Below are 18,032 nucleotides of genomic sequence, written 5' to 3'. Positions count from 1 at the left end.
CAGCATCACATGGCATTTATCTTGATTTTAAGAGGTTTAAAGAGGAAAAGACACAATTTAAGGATTTCTGTCAAATGCAAGAAGAGCTCATCCTCTACCTGCCACCACTTCTCTCCTCACTCAACATTTTCCTCTCAGATTTCAGTCAATGTCAGAGCTATAAATCAAAAGTGCCCTTCATCCTCACCGTGGTCCACCAGGAAGCGTAGTTTCTGGATCACTGCCAGGTTCCCCGACACTCTGTAGATGCCGTCAGTGTCCAGTCCTGCAACATGCCACACACAGCTGGTTAGATCAGGGATGTCCACTGCGGTGTGTGGACTTCTACCGACACTCAAGCTGGTCGGTATTAAAACCACACGGACACATTTTCCATTATTTAATGTCATGAGACACCAGAAAAAATGTTCTCTCAGATTTCAAGGCAGTCAGAGCTGGTATAATTATTTTTGTGGACCTGGCAGTCGCATTTTCTGCACATCTATAATTTAGTGTGCCTCGGAAGTTCTTTTTGTTGCATAAGTGCCCAAAAACATGTGAATAAGTAAGTAAAGTGTCAGACAGTAATAAGTACTTTCTGACCCCTCTTGGGGTTTCATGGCGTGCTGCTTGACAAAGTGCCTATAAAGTGTTGTTATAACATTGAGTTTATGCTTTTTCCACACTGGCTACAAAGTCAGAGGAACAACTCAGGCTTTTGTGATATGTTGATTATTAATACCCCATCAGGGCTTTGAATTTTAAGTACAAAGCTTCACAGTCATGAGGAGCTGACATGTACGATGGTAATGCTATGCAATAAACCATTCTGCCATTCATTAAGGCCACTTAATGATTGGCAGATGAAATCTGTAAATGTAAAACAAACTGTTAATATCATATTATCTTTTGTTTCCATGCTGTTGTGTTTGTCTTAGATATTTTCATTGGTAAAATTCATTTCAGCTGTATGGGCCAAAATCACAAATTCTGCAACGCTGAGTCAATTAATCAAATAGTCGACTGACAGAAAATTAATCTGCTTCAATTTTTTAAAGCAAAAATATGGTTAAACTTTACCGGTCTCAGCTTCTTAAATGTGAATATTCGCAGGCTTTGTTAGTCTTTCATGATGGCAAATTGTATGTATTTGCTTTTGAACAGTGGGTCAGACAAAATAAGCAATGAGAAAATATTCCCACAGATTTTTTGGAATATTGTAATGAGCATATTTCACCATTTTCTGGCACAGACCAGGAATCTAAAATAAGCAGCAGATTAATCAATAATGATTTTTATCCTTACACCCTCTTACATGCACCTTGAGTTAAGATAAAAGCCTAAAAAAAACACTATTAGTAGAACAAAAAAAGGGAAAATGTCAGAGAGAGAACAGAGGAGGGACTTCTCTTCCAGATGAACACGCTTATTAGGAAGAAGCTAACAAGCTACTTTGTCTGTAAAGTTTCTCAGTCTGTCAGAACCTTGAATATAAATATCTCAATCTGAAACTACTCCCTAGAAATATTTAATTCATCAAAACCAGGTTTTTGAATCCCTTGTGGCCAAAACAAAATTTTCTTTGCGTGTATTAAATATTTACTTGCAGCATTGTCTTTAAACAGTTTCAAAACATCTCCATTTTCTCTCATTTAGATCTCGATCTGGCAGGCAGCTGTCATGACTTCTTCTCTGTGAGTTTTAGTCTGTTCTCCGTCGGCCAATCACAAACATTTTTCACTAAATTTCTGTCGGATGATCATACGTCACGGAGCTGAGCAGCAGGTGCAGAGCGGCAGTCAAGTGACTGATGCTCAAAACGGGATTGAGGGAGTTTTCACATGTGTCCCCTCTATCACATTAGCAGGAGGCGGCTGTGTGTTTACAGTGACTGTACCTCTCCTCTCCACAGCCGCAGTACAAAGTCTGACGAAGCGAGGGACGGTGCTCCGCTCTCTCTCACAGAGCATCTCCAGACGACAGCCAAACACCTGATCTGAAGGGTGATGACAGGCGGGCGCACACACACACACACACATTTCATGTCTGTTCAGAAGTTTCCTTTTTTTTTTTTTTTTTTTTTTTTTAAGATAAGTGTGTCGACACATGATGTAAGAGCCACAAGCCCGTTAATCCAGTGATAAATTTACTGTTCACAATGGAAGAAAACCTCCATGTTCTCAGCAGAGACGTAAGCTCACTCTTGATGATGCAACACAACCCATGTATTGTACTGTTTATGCTGTAGTCCTAGTCCAGAGTATCCCACCACTATAGCGCTGTGTGATCATATTGTGTTACCACCGACGAGGACTGTAATGAACCTGCTTGTGAAAATGTCACTTGGTCAGTTTAACTGTAATTAACCATACAAGCATATGCTTCCTATTTTCAACCACATTTTCAAAACAGCTTTGTTAGTGTTTGTGGAGCCATCGTTGTGTTATGAATGTACAGCTGCTCCCATTCATCTGAACACCTTCTGCGGTACTAATGAAACTCATGTTACGCCTCCTAGTGGATGAGGATGTAACTGAGGCTACACGTACAGTTGGCATTGTGTCAGAGCCTGAAGGGAGCTGTAGCTTTTCAACGCCAAACAAATACCTGTTTTATTTTTGTTAAAATCATGACATGCATGTTGGGGGTGTCCTGGTGGCGCTGGGGACACCAAAGAGTGGTTGGTCACTGGTTTGAATCTCTTTCTGTCACCTCTACTGCTCATTATTGAATAAGTGCCAGAAAAATACTTGTTGAAATTATTTATAAGTTTTGAATGTGGAAAAAAACACCCATGAATTATGTTTAAGCTTTTCAGAAAGCTGTAAAAGGGTTCGTGTTTCTTTGTACAACTTTTCACTTTTCTTTGCTCCTTCAGTGATTAACTATATCTTAGAACTGTTCCTCTGTTTCTGGTTGCTGCTTTGTCTAAAAAGCTTTGTCTGCTTTATGCTAAAAGTCAAGTCTTATGGAAGCTGAATGAAAAAATAAATACAAAAAAGAATTGTTTTATCTTTGTTAAACTCGTTATTAAAACATTGTGAGAATAAGGAACAGCTTTTCTCACGCCCGAATGGGTGACACACTTGATGAGTGGCAGATTAAAAAGAAAAACCTAATCAGCTGTTGGCACCAGAGTGGCTTCAGTGGTCCTTCTATTTGTATCTTTTTAAAATTAAAACCTCTTTTGCTTAGAATATAGAGGAAAAAAACAAAAAGTTGCCTCAGGTTTTAGGAAAGGTCCCTACAAGATGTTATAATAGTGTTGTAATCAGCAGACAAGCAGTGTGAAAAACTTCGTCATTTTGGAGAAGCTCTTACTAAACAGGCGAGGAGGATTGCGACGCACATTCACTGGGGATGTGGCATCACCTGAGGATGAATGCTGAGATTTCCTGCAGCTCAGTTAAATGGAAAAATATCTTCATCTTCATAACAAAAGTCCGTAGTCCGTCTTGTAATAGTAACAACTCAGCAAACTGTACTGTATACTGGTGAATAAAAGATACTTGTGTTCCAAAACTTCCAAAAGAAATGTCACCTTTAATGAGCCCTTTCTCCTGCAGTGCCTGCAGAGGAGGTCTCCTCAGGATCAGCTTCTTCAGCCGGGTCTTCACCCGCTTCCTCTCTGTGTTCTCCAGGTTGGATGTCGAGCGAGGGACTGCAGAGGGAGGAAGGGAGGAGGTCGAGGAGGAGGAAGACAAAGAGGAAGAGGAGCAGGTCAGCGCGGGGCGTTCAGCGGCGGGGCAGGAGAGCAGATGAGAGGGGATGGTGGTGAGGATGAAAAGCGGGAGGGCCGGGCGACGGCGGAGGTGAGACATGACTGACGGGGGGAGTATTTGCCATGGTGGCCGCGTGAAAATGTAAGTGGGCTGGATGGAGGAGATGATGGAGGAAAGGATGGAGGGATGTAAGAGGCCTGTGTGGAAGTTTAGAGAAAAAGAGTGATGATGACGGAGCGCGAGGCCGTGAGTAAACTGAAGAGGGCGGGGACGGTTGTATGTGATGATAATGTGACTCAGGATGGAGCGATGAGAGGCGTCGTGTAGTGGTGACTTACGTGACGTTCTCCTCTCGTCCTCGTCTCCACTGTGGTCCAGCATCTCCACGCTGCCCGCTCGCCTCAGAGAGTACAGAAGGACGTTGTCTAGCGGGTTTTCACGGTCCTGGAAGGCAGGAAGAGTGAAATAACGCTGATTGTGTTAACTGACACAATGCTTAACGCTTCTATACCCATTAAACAAGAGTCTGTAAATTGATAGAAAACTAAAATTATGCCTCATTTTTGATGCTGCTATTGATGTATGAGGTTTTAAAAAGTCTACATACGTATTTAGTTGGTTGTAAATGTTTCTGTACAATACATGCACTTTCAAATCTAGACAACAAGAATATATTTTAAATACGATCTACTTAGTGTTTGGGCCCATATTCTCAAGCTTCAGGTGGCTTATCAGTGTCCCATTTCACATTTAAGACATTATACAGTTGTGGTCAAAAGTTTACATACACTTGTAAAGAACATAATGTCATGGCTCTCTTGAGTTTCCAGTTATTTCTACAACTCTGATTTTTCTCTGATAGAGTGATTGGAACAGATACTTCTTTGTCACAAAAAACATTCATGAAGTTTGGTTCTTTTATGACTTTATTATGGGTCAACTGAAAATGTGACCAAATCTGCTGGGTCAAAAATATACATACAGCAACATGAATTAGCAATTTTGGTGACTTAGAAAGTTGTGTCAATGAAATGAGCTCCATAGCATGGCCTCTTAACTTCTTGTGAGGGATTATGAGTGACTACAGCTGGTGACTTCTCTGAGGCCATTTAAATAGGGCTCATTGGATACAAACGCCCATTGACTTGAACAAGTCAGGAAAGTCACTTGGAGCCATTTCAAAGCAGCTGCAGGTCCCAAGAGCAACAGTGCAAACAATTGTTTGTATGTATAAAGTGCATGGCACTGTTTTGTCACTGCCATGATCAGGAAGAAAATGCAAGCTATCACCTGCTGCTGAAGGAAAATTGGTCAGGAGGGTGAAGAGTCAACCGAGAACCACCAAAAAGCAGATCTGCCAAGAATTAGAAGCTGCTGGAACACAGGTGTCAGTGTCCACAGTCAAGCGTGTTTTGCATCGCCATGGACTGAGAGGCTGCCGTGCAAGAAGGAAGCCCTTGCTCCAAAAGCGGCACCTTAAGGCTCGACTGAAGTTTGTTGCTGATCACATGGACAAAGATAAGACCTTCTGGAGGAAAGTTCTGTGGTCAGACGAAACAAAAATCGAGCTGTTTGGCCACCATGCCCAGCAATATGTTTGGAGGAGAAAAGGTGAGGCCTTTAACCCCAAGAACACCATGCCTACCGTCAAGCACGGTGGTGGTAGTATTATGCTGTGGGGCTGTTTTGCTGCCAATGGAACTGGTGCTTTACAGAGAGTAAATGGGATAACGAAGAAAGAGGATTACCTTCAAATTCTTCAAGATAACCTAAAATCATCAGCCCGAAGGTTGGGTCTTGGGCGCAGTTGGGTGTTCCAACAGGACAATGACCCCAAACACACATCAAAAGTGGTAATGGAATGGCTAAATCAGGCTAGAATTAAGGTTTTAGAATGGCCTTCCCAAAGTCCTGACTTAAACCCCATTGAGAACATGTGGACAATGCTGAAGAAACAAGTCCATGTCAGAAAGCCAACAAATTTAACTGAACTGCACCAATTCTGTCAAGAGGAGTGGTCAAAGATTCAACCAGAAGCTTGTGAATGACTACCAAAAGCGTCTAATTGAAGTGAAAATGGCCAAGGGACATGTAACCAAATATTAGCATTGCTGTATGTATATTTTTGACCCAGCAGATTTGGTCACATTTTCAGTTGACCCATAATAAAGTCAAAAGAACCAAACTTCATGAATGTTTTTTGTGACAAAGAAGTATCTGTTCCAATCACTCTATCAGAGAAAAATCAGAGTTGTAGAAATAACTGGAAACTCAAGAGAGCCATGACATTATGTTCTTTACAAGTGTATGTAAACTTTTGACCACAACTGTACAGTTATATAAAACATTGTGTCTTATGCTGACTGTTTTGTGAATTAACTGAACTGAATTCTACTTCCTTTCATAGAGCACCTTCGTGCTATATGAATCCGTTCAGTCTTTTATTAAAAAAAACAAAACAATCTGAGTACATAGTTCTTTACTTTTATTAATCTTAAATTACATTAAATTTGAACCAGATTCTGAAGACAAATTGAAAGGCAGCAGCCAAATCTTGAGGAAGTTAACAAGAACACAAACACGACATGAAGGAGTTCAAGAATGAAGATAAGTCTGTGTGCCAGACATCCAGTGAAGGGCAGTGGAGAACATAAACCTTATATACTGGGAACATGTCGCTATTTTGATCCAAAGAGAAACCCATTTTACCACTAATAGAGAAGTGGTACAGAAAAAGTAGAACTGTGTGCGTGTTTTGTGTGTTTTATGTCTCACCAGCCTGTCGATGACGCTCTGGATGGTTTTGTACCACTCTTTGATCAGAGAGTCCGTCTCCGACTGCAGCAGGAACTCGTTGCCTGTCACTGTCCTCAACTACAACACACATTTGCAGACCATATTAAAGTGTGACAAACTGACCGCAAACGTTCCCAATTAGCCGATTATCTTCAGTTTTAAGTACATTTCTTTCTTGTTTCACATGTCACCACTTTCAACAAGTTGTCATGTGTTAAGCTCACTCATCAGGACTTTCCTTGATTTTAAAAGCAATATAACACTAAATCTGCTAAATTTCTCTGGTAAATCAATTTTTACAGCTTCCTCTTTCCGCTCTCACTTCTCTCACTGATAAGGACCCTTTGCTGGCAGAAATAGCACTCATGAAAATGAAGGGTCACTGAAGCCTGAACATTTTACACTCACTACTAATGAGAAACAGCTCCAAGAATGAGGATTATTTTTGAGATCGTGTGATTCTCTGATTTTCTTTTCGCTGGGTTTTTTGATAGTTATTCCACTTGTTTCTTACCTTGAAGACGTTCTTCTTGCTGGACAGCTCGTTGGCCCAGTGCAGCTGAGCTCCTCTTAAATCCACACTGCTCTCCGGGCGACTGTTCCCCGGTTTCTGGCACACACACACACACACACACACACACACACACACACACACACACACACACACACACACACACACACACACACACACACACACACACACACACACACACACACACACACACACAAACATGTGTTTTTCAACACTTTGGCTGAATTGACCCACATACGTTTCTAAAAATGACTTTTTGTGGGTGTTTTTTTGTAGGCTACCATTTCTTGTCCCCTTTTTTGACTCTTACATTATGACAAACTTTCATACACAACAACTGCGACAGGTTTGTGTGTGACCTGTTTTCTGAACAGATGAAATGACGTGCTTTCATGAGGAGAGAGTGAAAAACAAACAGAAATGTGGGCAACATAGCGGACATCAATCTGAGTGGCCACTTTTATGGCCTTGGGGGTGTAAGACAGAAGCTGCTGACCTTTGTGCATCGGATCAGAGTCAGCTAACTTCAAAAGTTAATTCACCATGTTTTAATTGTAAAATAGAAATAATCCACCATGCAGGAAAACTGACATCTCACATGACTTAGCAGAAGATTGAAGATTTTTTTTTCTAGTAATTTATTAGCAGTGTTTTTACTGGCTGGACTGAAATCGTTGAACACAGAGTCTGTCTGAGCTCTCACCCAGCTGGCAGGTGTCTGTGATTTAGGATCTTTGAAGAAAACCAGACTGTTTCCAACCAACACCACCCAGGAAGGGCTCCAGTTCTTCCTGCAACACACATATACACGTATACTGGTCAGATGGGATTCAGTTCAACAAATCATATTTGACTTTGTGTAATTCATAGAAACAGATGCAGTCTAATTTAGCTTCTTTGACTTTAATGGGAGCAGCCTTGGGACACCTCTCACCTCAGTTTCCGGCCACCTTCTGCAATCTTTGTCTTGTTCAGGAGGCCGGCTTTCTCCAGCTCCTGAGAACACAGTAAAAGGGCTCAAAATGCATTCAAATCTGCAACATTCAAGCCCTGATATCTACACTGTCAAACCGTTATCACTCAGAGTCGGCAAAAATGGCTTGAACAGTTAAGTTAAGCTGTAATTTTAATAGCTGAGTACAGCAGAGGGCTTTTCCTCTGTGTAATGTACTGCATCCTGAGCGAGCCCATTTAACTTGACTGTTGCATCATTCAAAAAATAGCAGGAGGGGAGCTGCTCTAAAATCTCCCACTGCGGTATGGCCCCGTTTAAGGTGCAACAGAACAGAATTAATACTAACTATGAAGTTATAAGTGTTGAGTACAGTATATAAAGACAGTGGGGACCAAAGGGATGAGACAACAGAGGAAGAGGAAAGCTTTGTTTGCTTCTATCTGCACAGGGTTTAAGATTTCCACACTGACACTCAAATAGAAAATCTGCAGCATGTTTTTACAGATACTCTGATGAATCAAAAGTCCTTACTGTGGACAGTTTTGTTAATTTTTTTTTTAATGAGAAAAAAATAGTTATGTGGATCATTCTGAGTAAATGTTTCATTTGACAAAATACAATTTTCTGGCGTCAAGACTTGTGTAGCACGTGCTAGCTGCAGATATCTAACATTATCTACAAATAACAAACTGGTAAACATTGTATATTCACAACATTTCTCTTGGCCTATTTGAAAAATCACATGAATTCTGGAAAATTACTATTTTGTCAGAACTGGATTTTTACAAATAACTGTGTTGATTTGTATATGAAACAGAACTGAACTTGTAAGAGAACGGTGGTTTTACTAGTTTAACAAGAGTGTTTGAAGAATGTTTTAGAGGGTATTGTGTGAATTGAATATCAAATCAGTATAAAATATTACACTCATGTACAGGTATGTCTTTAAAAAGCAGTGTTTTCTTACTGGCGTGCAGCCATCACTGTCTGGCGAGCTCTCGGGAGACGGAGGCTCCACGACGATGTTGGTCACATTACAGGAGTAATCTCTGCACTGCTGGACCATCTGAAAGACAGGAGGTCGGCATCATCAGCCGTTTGTCTGTATGTGTGTATGTGCACATGTTCAATATTTTGTGTGAAAATTGTCTGCTGAAGTCCGTCTGCAGTTCCTCTCCACACACACTTTATGACCTTGTGTGTGTATGTGCTCTGGAGGTGAATACCTTGCCGTTCTCAGGCAGGATCATAGATTGGGAGTGGCTGAGCTGCTGCTTCACGTCATGCATGGGGACACAGTTATGGAACTTGGCATCGGCATTGTTGAACGCCATCGTGTTCAGGGCGTCAGAGGAGGCGGCACGCTGCATGCTCTTCACAGGGGTTCAAGGTGAGGGGCAGGGCAAATGTTTGGGTCAGTGAAGGGCGGAACAGACACACAAGAGAAACGACAATCACTGATCTATTGTGTGTGAACTGAAAAATAAATACAAGCTGATGTTTGTTTTCTTCAGAATAATTCTATTGAGACTATATATATATATTTACATTATATTTACTGTACATGTTAGCATTTAGTTGATGCTCTTGCCTAGAGCAACCTTGAAGTAGTGCAACAGTGCAATGTGCATTAATTCGTTAACAATTAAAATCACAAACAAGCAACAGTACAGAGCAACAGAAAGGTCAGGGGCAAAAATTGGGCGAGCAGTTCCTCTCCTGATTTCTTCATTTCAGGAGCTATTGTTTGTGTACTTACTTTGCACTTTAAATACAATTCATGCAAACAAGCACGCAAAATTGGAGCACAATCAAGGAAGACGTTAACTCCTCCATTTTACTTCAACAGGTTTTCGTGTCTTTGTCTGCTCGTTCTAGATATCATACAGAGGCAGCCATTATGACAGTTTTTTTTACCATTCCTCTTTGGGGAAGAACAATGCTGCAGCAGCAGCAGCAGCAGCGAAGCATCACAGCCTTATTCACACACGTAAACTGCTCATATGAACTGAAGCATTCTGGCACTCTGAGAGACGATACTGAGCGTAAGCATGAGTGCCTATTCTGAAGACTTTACAACCTGGCAAATGGGAGGAAACTGCAGTTTCCTTGAGAAGTTCCAACTGATTCACTTCACTTCACAGGAAGAGCTGAGTGTCAGAAACACAACGATGCACATATGTGCATCTGTACTTTACATGCAAAATATTCATGCTTGAAATCCCACACATGTGCATATACAAGTCTGCATGATTGCACTTTTGCAATTCACACAACTTTAACTTTTCATGCAGCAACAGCCATAATTAAGTACCTTTCCCAATCCCTGTAACCTAGTTTGAACAATCAGACTAAATATCCCTCCTAATGTTTGCTATCTTTTCATGCAAGGAGGATTAGCACTAAGAGCCAAATCTGCTCCGGTGCTAAGAGGAGGCCTTTAAAAGGGCTTTAAACCAAGCGCACCCACACCCCACTGTGATGCAACATGTTGCAGTAAGAACTGCTTGGGTAACTGCCTTTCTTTTTACACCATGAGTTGCTATTTCACCACCTTAATATGCATAAATGCTGATCTCTGAGAATCTAAAGAGCATAGCTGGCATTACTTTAATGTATTCTACAGTAATACAGTGGAGATGCAGTTTTTGCAAATCTAACGACTCGAGTTCATTGATTTTCATGAGGAAAATACCCTCCATCAAAAGCCCTTTAAGCACTGATAAAACACTTAGGATTACCTTCCCAGTCAGGCAGAAAAAGGAAAGACATGTTAGCTAAATGCCTTGTAAAAGGAGAGCAGACAGTCCAAGTAACCTATACATGTGTATGTACAGACGTGTAAAAATAAATGACAAAATCGAGGTGACAAACTGCACCATCAGAACAGTATGACGTCCCATTTTGGGGTCATTGCATCCTGTTATGTAGGAAGAACATCTAAAACTGGCAAAGTGTGCTTATCTTCTACTTTACTTTTTGACAAGTCTTTTTTTACAGGGTGAAAGTCAAGGTGAAATGTATTAGGTGCCCTCTGGTGATGAAAGAGTGCAGGAGGTAGAGTTTCACCTGTTTCATCTGCCAGCCACCATCAGTATTCCTCTGGTGGCTCCCGAAGAGGAAATCAGGTGACAGCTAGAGAGAAAGAAGACAGAGAGACAGGAAGACAAAGACAGGAAACTATTATAGACAGTTGCTATTTATAATTTATTCAAATAGTAAAACCAGAAGTTTACTCCATTTTCTGTATAACTGACCTGCAAAAAGAATGTTTTACTCAGGCTTTCTGTCAGTTTTTTTGGGGAAACTTAACTTGTTGCTATTTGTGGGATAATTTTTTAAATCCAAAATGGCAGCAATTTGGGTAAATTTCACACCAACATTTAAAAACAGGATGCTGACGAATGTGATCAGCCATGTAGCGCGAGCTAACGCTCACAACAACACCGAAACTACTCCGCTGGCCCGCTTATATCCTGCCAGCTAAAAATGGTCTTTGATTCGCCACATCTCAGCACACGGAAAGACACACACACACACACACACACACACACACACACACACACACACACACACACACACACACACACACACACACACACACACACACACACACACACACACACACACACACACACACACACACACACACACACACACACGCACACTCCTGCCCATATTCAACTGAAGTTAAAGAGAGGCGGTTAAGGTCGTTGCTCAAAAAGACTGAAACACACACTGCATAGTACTTGTTTGACTCAAACATGCTGCTTTTACTAACTGAACTGAATCACACACATCCACATAAATACAGTCAGATCAGCTTGCTCTGAGAAAGACAAAGTCAATGTCAACACTTCTGGCTACAAAAAGCCAAGAGGGTAAACTAGAAAAGACACTTAAATAATGGCATGCAATGGAAACAACAACACAAGTAAGTAAGTAACAGTAGGTAGGAAATTAAAATGAACTTACAGTGTAGGTGCTCATTATCTCTGATCAGCCAGTTATATGATCCAACTCTAGTTACAGAGAGCTTTTTGTCTGTCAGATTTAAGTCCTCAGCTGTCTGTCGTTGCATGTCATGGCACTTGTGCCAAATGTAAAAACCATTAATCTCTCCCTCCTGTCTCAGCATACATCTACTTCCCCATTCTAGAGGGAAGCTGCCTTTATCTTCCAGTACAATCATTCTCATGTAAAACAGCTCAAAATAATCACACCAGAACTTTGCTAACATTGCCACATTAACCACAGTCCAACAGCTTTTGTTTGCAAATGTGTGTAGACAAAGACAGTGAAGACAATGTTTTACTTCAGTAAAAGCAATAATACTATACTGTTAAAACAGTCCATTACAAGGTAAGGTTTAGCCTTTATAATAACTAAGTACAGAAGCATTGTGCACAAAATATACCAAAAATAAAATGACTCACAATGAATAATATGCTGTCATATTACTGGATTTCTGTTACTGGTGCCATACAGTCTATTACTGATGCCTTATCATGTACGCAGCATTTTAAAAATAGAAATTAGGTTTTTGCAAAAGAACCAAAAATATCCACATTTGTATTCAGGAGGAAACAAGCGCACACAAATAATACAACAAATTGGAATGAAGCTCATTTTTAGTATATTTATTGCCACACTAACAAGTAAACTACATGCTACGCCTCCCACCAACATGAGTCAGTGTTAACACCTTAACAACACCTGCTGCTGCTGACAGTCAGTGTGTGGAAACCAGCGAGCAGGTGAGCAGAGAAGTTAAAAGTAATGGACAATGGTAGAAACGTTCAGCGTCCACAGACGCTGGAGTGGAAATGCAAACTACTGATGAATGGAGACCAATCCTAAAAATTGCTCAGCTTGTTGAGGGGTAAAAAGTCTAAGATTTCCCTCTTAACTGTGATAGAAAACAAGGCTTGTTTAGGTACTGTATTTAAGCACAGAAGATGAGCAAATGCACTTTTAATCAATATGTATACATGAGGTCACAAAAGACAGCAAGGAGTCAACAGGGTAAAGGTTCAAGTGGTATTTAAAAAAAAAAAAATCTAGACTAGAGAACGCTGTGTGCTAACATGTAATATGGGTCACCAGGGTTTTAACACCTGGGTCATTAACTTATTTGGCATGCAGCCAGCATTATATATCATTGGTGAGGTTCCTGTTTGGTGATACGAGTACTTTAAAATATAAAGTGACACATATAGGTCAACAGGATGCACCTCAAACTGACTTGATGGGGGAATCACTGCTTTGATCATGTGGGTATTTTTTTGATGAGCAACATTAAATTTGAAACACTGACGCAACATTGAGGCAATGCAACCTTGAGATGCAAAATGCTTATCTCTAACAATCTGGATCACGCAGTTTGCGCCGCTTTACCATGCCGATCACGTCACTGATTCGCTACGCAGGTCAGTTTTGGTTACTGAAGGCTATTGCATAAATTCCCCAAAACTTTACGTGTGAAACAACAGACGTACTTCCTCACTGGGAGCGAATAAATGCTCTGTTGCGAATTAAGTTTACAAAATGAGGTGAAATGAATGATAGAGTGGAAGTTTGACCGTTGTGTCGGCATCTGCGAGGTCGGGGAGGCGTTTAAGACCAATGAGAAGTTTCACACAGAGTGGTTTAAATTTAGCAATGTTTTGTAATGTTTTGGATTTAAAAGAGTCCTCTGTCTCCCTTTGCGGCTCTAATGGCCTCTGCTCATCTGCATCAGATCAAGGGGCATTACCTTGTTATTCCCTTCAGGGATTAGCCCAACAAAAACACCATTTGAGAGGGAGTGTGTGTCAGTGTGTATCAGGGGGCAGTTAATAAATAATCAAATAAGGCAGCGAGTCTGTCTTTAAACGATGGGGCGACTAGAAAGATGTAATCCCCTTTTTAATTTGGCCGTGCTCAGCATTTCCCCCTGCTTTAATCTGGGACACAGTCCAGCACTCTGGGCAATGGATAGATGCTGACATTAGATTCATATGAATAGAACTGGACAGGGGGGTGTTCGTTATTGTCCCACTGTGGTTTGCTCTGTCCGGCTCTGTTTACAGATGCCACAGCATGGCTGTTTACACTTACGAATGTTACATAAGGATGTTTATTCAATACTCTTAATAATAATTTACATCATGGGACAGAGCAATAAGTTAAGAGGCGGTTCTAGGAAGTTCTGACCAAACCAAATGAATGATCGTAAAAAATCCCCTTCAGCTAATCACTGACTTGGCATAAGTCATAAACAAATTACTCACCACCTCCGCGGTGCAAACTGATGATCACTGAATAAAAGCTACAAAGCCACTGTGTCCACTGTTCTATAAATATACATACAAACTGGAAGGGGGAAAACGGCTGACATGGCTCTATTCAAAGGTAACGAAGTTCGCCTGCTTACATCATTTAACCCTAACACCAGCACTAACACTACATCTCATTTGTTCAGTCTGTACAAAGAAAAGGAAAACAGAGGTGAGGAAAGAAAGACAAAAGAAAGAAGAAGGAAAACAGAATACACTCATTCTAAACACTTCTAAACTCTGCAGTTTAGGTGGAGAAAACAACACTAGCAGCAGAGCCAAGAGTTTCACCAATTAAGTGTCATCATAAGTGTCATTTTGTCACTAAATACAAACCTGATCCTGATCTCATCATCTCAAAAACTCTCATATCCTGTGATAACCAGTGCTCCACTAACCAAGGTAACTGTGGGTAAGTTAAATCAGAATCTAGTTATTAAATCTATTAAATCTATCTAATTAAATTTATTGAAATTCTGATGTACAGTAATCTTACCCTGTGCATAGTTCCATTGCCAGCTCCAAGAAGTGGTAGGGACAGATGGCTGGTTTCCCTGGGTAATGTCTGAGGTTGGACTGGACTGTCCTGCAATGGAACAGAAAACAATATATAGAAACAGCTATAAGCCTCAAACGTACCACATTGCAGAACCCAAACCCTGTCTTTAACAGGGTCAACAAACACTGAACATACTCACAAAGTCTCACAAAGGCAGTGTTTAATGAGGGCTACTATTAGAATATTGTTAGTTTGCGTTATTTTATCAGTCCTCTATACAACTAGTCGCCTACTCTTGTAACTCCTGAATTGAAGCCTTGTCAGTTGCTATGCAATATTCAAATACTCATATGAAATAGTTCAAAATGGTGGCAAGAGAAGGTGGCAGATGAGAAGGTTGATATCACGCTCATGTCTGTCTGTTACATATGCAGCTACTCTTATCAGCCAGTTAGCTTAGCTTAGCACAAAGACTGGAAACAGGGGGAAACAACTAGCCTGGCTCTCTCCTTATGATAACAAAGTCTGCCTACCTGCAGCTCTGAACATTAGAATATGTAGGTTACAGCGAGTTATGTAACTGACTATTTCTAGCCTGGGAGCAGCTACTTCCTGGAGCCTCTGCTGGTTGCGCTGACAACCCTCCTATTGTCAGCGCATTGTCATTTTCACATCTTTGCTCTCAGGTATGTTTGCACAGACTAAACAAATGAGATGTAATGTTAGTGTTCATGGTAGTGATAAATGGTGAACTGTAGAGGTGTAAGTAGGCGAACTTTGTTACCTCTGAATGTCAGCCGTTTTCCATTTCCAGTTTTTGTGTATATTTATAGAACAGGGGAAAGTGTATGAAACGTCTGATCTAACTCTTAGCAAGTAAGCTAATGAGCACATTTCCCAAAATGTCGCACTAGTCCTTTAAAGCTGCCCATCCATATCAATGACCTCCCCACTTACTGTGTAAAATTCAGCAACTCTTCTAGTGTTAAGTTCAATGTGACCCTATGCCAAAGGGAGAATATCTAGAGTAAGTACCACTCAAACTCATATACGAGTCTCCCCATGTGCACTATACTTCAACTTCCAGCTGTGGAAACCTGTCCTGTGATCGCTGTGCGTGTGTGCAACCCTCTCTACATCATCTCGTGTCTAAGTAAAGAGAAAATATGCGAGCCAGGGTGCTCTCCTTTAGGTCTTATGAAGTTCTTTGGCTGAAAAGGTCCATTTTAGTGCTGATTCAGTCAAACTATGTGAGCATATAAATGAGTAGGCTCTTTTACTCTACATCCTGACCCTTTTCTATCCTCTCCTCTGAGAAAAGAAGCTTTCATCCACCTCTGAATTTGCCCATCTTTGTGAATTAAAAGCAATTTTAGTGAAAAAAAAAGGAGGAGGATTCAGGAGGAGTAAAAAACAGCAAATGAGCACCTGTTGTGTTGGGTTCGTTGCCTTGTTGGTGGTGCGTCCACGGGCCCGGCGTGGGGGTTTCCAGGACATCTCCTTCGTGATGGTGTTGATGTAGTAGCATCTCCCTGTGGACGTGTCCAAGTACTGCTCCCACAGGTCCATGATCTGAAGAGGCTGCTGACCAGGTGCGGGGTGAGGCGGCTCCAGCTGTGACATACGTTTCTCTGGCTGCATTTCAGTGTAAAGAGGGGAGTCCTGCCAGGACAGCTGGGACAGATAGGACTCTGTAGGGACCTAGTAGGCAGAAAGAGTAAAGCCGGAAAAACGGACAGAAAGAGAGGGAGAGAGGGAAAGGACGAGAGATGTGAAACTCTCTCAAAACACAAAACATTATGACTCATCAGCTTATACTTCACATTTTTCCACCTATCAAGATTTGTCTGTGTGGCCAAAGCCTGATAAAACGTATTCCTCTGTGCCATAAGGCCTCCATGGTTGCCCAAAAACACAATGAGCCACACCATTTCATTGGGTGACATTCATTTAGTCCTTCAGTACAATGAAGGGGCGCTGTAGTTTAGTGTGTCTCTTGATACTTTATCTCCTTTTTACCCTGTCTGTGGTTTTCAGCCCCAAGCTAAATTGTCCATACTAAAGATGTAGACAAATCTTTATAAACAGCTCACAAATATAAAGTTCCATTATTATAAATGTCTAAATAATTTACTAAAGCAGCTGGGCCCTGTACTTTTCAGTAAAAGTTACTCCAACCAGAGAAGCGCATTTGTAGAGAGACTATTTTCAGTTGGAGATTAATACACATTTGGTGCTCTAGCGATTATTTACAGCAGCGGGATGGTGTGTGTTAGTAAGGTAATGTATGTATGCTCATGTTACTATATGGCTCTGTGTGGGCGTTTGGCATCTTTACTCTAAAAGGTTTTTTTTTTTTTTTTTTTAAATCGAAATCATGGTTCAAAGGATTGTACAGTAAGTGTTGCTGTAGATATCGTACAGTTTATAGTCCAAATACGCTTGACTTGGATACATCATGTGAACAACAATGTGTGTGTGTTCATTCATAACAAGCACTGCAAGCAGCAGACAGAAGTGCTTTGAACAAAAACATCTGAGTGTGTAAAGAAGGGACAGAAAAAACAGCCCACTGCCTCTTACTATAGAACAACCGTCAGATTTAGGATTAACACAGAGCTTATAGAAATGCATGCGCTCACACAGACACAGGGGACTAAAGCAACAGCTACAAGGGGAGACATCTACAAATCCAATGAAATTCATTGAAAAGTTATGCAGAGAAGATCATCTTTCCACGAAATATAGCTGAGACATAATTCACTAACTGATTGACTGACTAGCTGGTTGATCCCTGTTACGTAACACATGGTTGTTACAGATAATGACTGAGGGAACATGGCGTGTGCCAGTGCACATGTGTGACTGTACTTTACCCCAGGGGGCAGCACTGAAGCTTGAGCTCACCTTAAGTTTTCTGTCTCACTGTTTCCTACTGTTCACCTCAGTGGTTAAATATTTTATAGATACATATATATTCTTAGCTGTGTTTCTATTCATTATGGCTGAAATTTTTTATCAAAGTAAATGTGGATACAGGAATGTGTATTTAAAAACAAAACAGGTGCAACTACTATAAGGTTAATGCACATTGTTTACTGTATATGCACCAACATCAGGGCTCTGTTATTGTGTAAAGTGTCTCACTGGCATGACGTATTTGCACACTTTAATGGAATGGAGCCATCATTAATGTTACTTATTGTTACTTACACCTTTCCTGCAATGACAA

General features: G+C 40.9%; 1 protein-coding gene across 2 annotated transcripts in view; it reads right to left on the bottom strand.

Moving 5' to 3' along the window:
* Positions 1 to 18,032, bottom strand: part of arhgap9 (Rho GTPase activating protein 9) — a 43,128-nt gene that overhangs the window by 6,599 nt on the left and 18,497 nt on the right. For both annotated transcript variants that reach the window (XM_070841318.1, XM_070841310.1), the window contains exons 6-18: positions 16,229 to 16,501; positions 14,798 to 14,887; positions 11,054 to 11,119; positions 9,211 to 9,357; positions 8,952 to 9,050; positions 7,964 to 8,025; positions 7,733 to 7,820; positions 7,012 to 7,107; positions 6,477 to 6,575; positions 4,040 to 4,145; positions 3,521 to 3,640; positions 1,877 to 1,975; positions 188 to 265 (exon numbers count right to left, since the gene is read on the bottom strand). In XM_070841318.1, the coding sequence (XP_070697419.1) occupies positions 188 to 265; positions 1,877 to 1,975; positions 3,521 to 3,640; positions 4,040 to 4,145; positions 6,477 to 6,575; positions 7,012 to 7,107; positions 7,733 to 7,820; positions 7,964 to 8,025; positions 8,952 to 9,050; positions 9,211 to 9,357; positions 11,054 to 11,119; positions 14,798 to 14,887; positions 16,229 to 16,501 (1,423 nt within the window). The remainder of the gene's footprint in view (positions 1 to 187; positions 266 to 1,876; positions 1,976 to 3,520; positions 3,641 to 4,039; positions 4,146 to 6,476; positions 6,576 to 7,011; positions 7,108 to 7,732; positions 7,821 to 7,963; positions 8,026 to 8,951; positions 9,051 to 9,210; positions 9,358 to 11,053; positions 11,120 to 14,797; positions 14,888 to 16,228; positions 16,502 to 18,032) is intronic.

Source organism: Pempheris klunzingeri, chromosome 2, assembly GCF_042242105.1.
Source record: "Pempheris klunzingeri isolate RE-2024b chromosome 2, fPemKlu1.hap1, whole genome shotgun sequence".
NCBI classification, from domain to species: Eukaryota; Metazoa; Chordata; class Actinopteri; order Acropomatiformes; family Pempheridae; genus Pempheris; species Pempheris klunzingeri.
The sequence above is the reverse complement of the archived record's forward strand: the minus strand, read 5'-3'. Positions and strand labels throughout refer to the sequence as shown.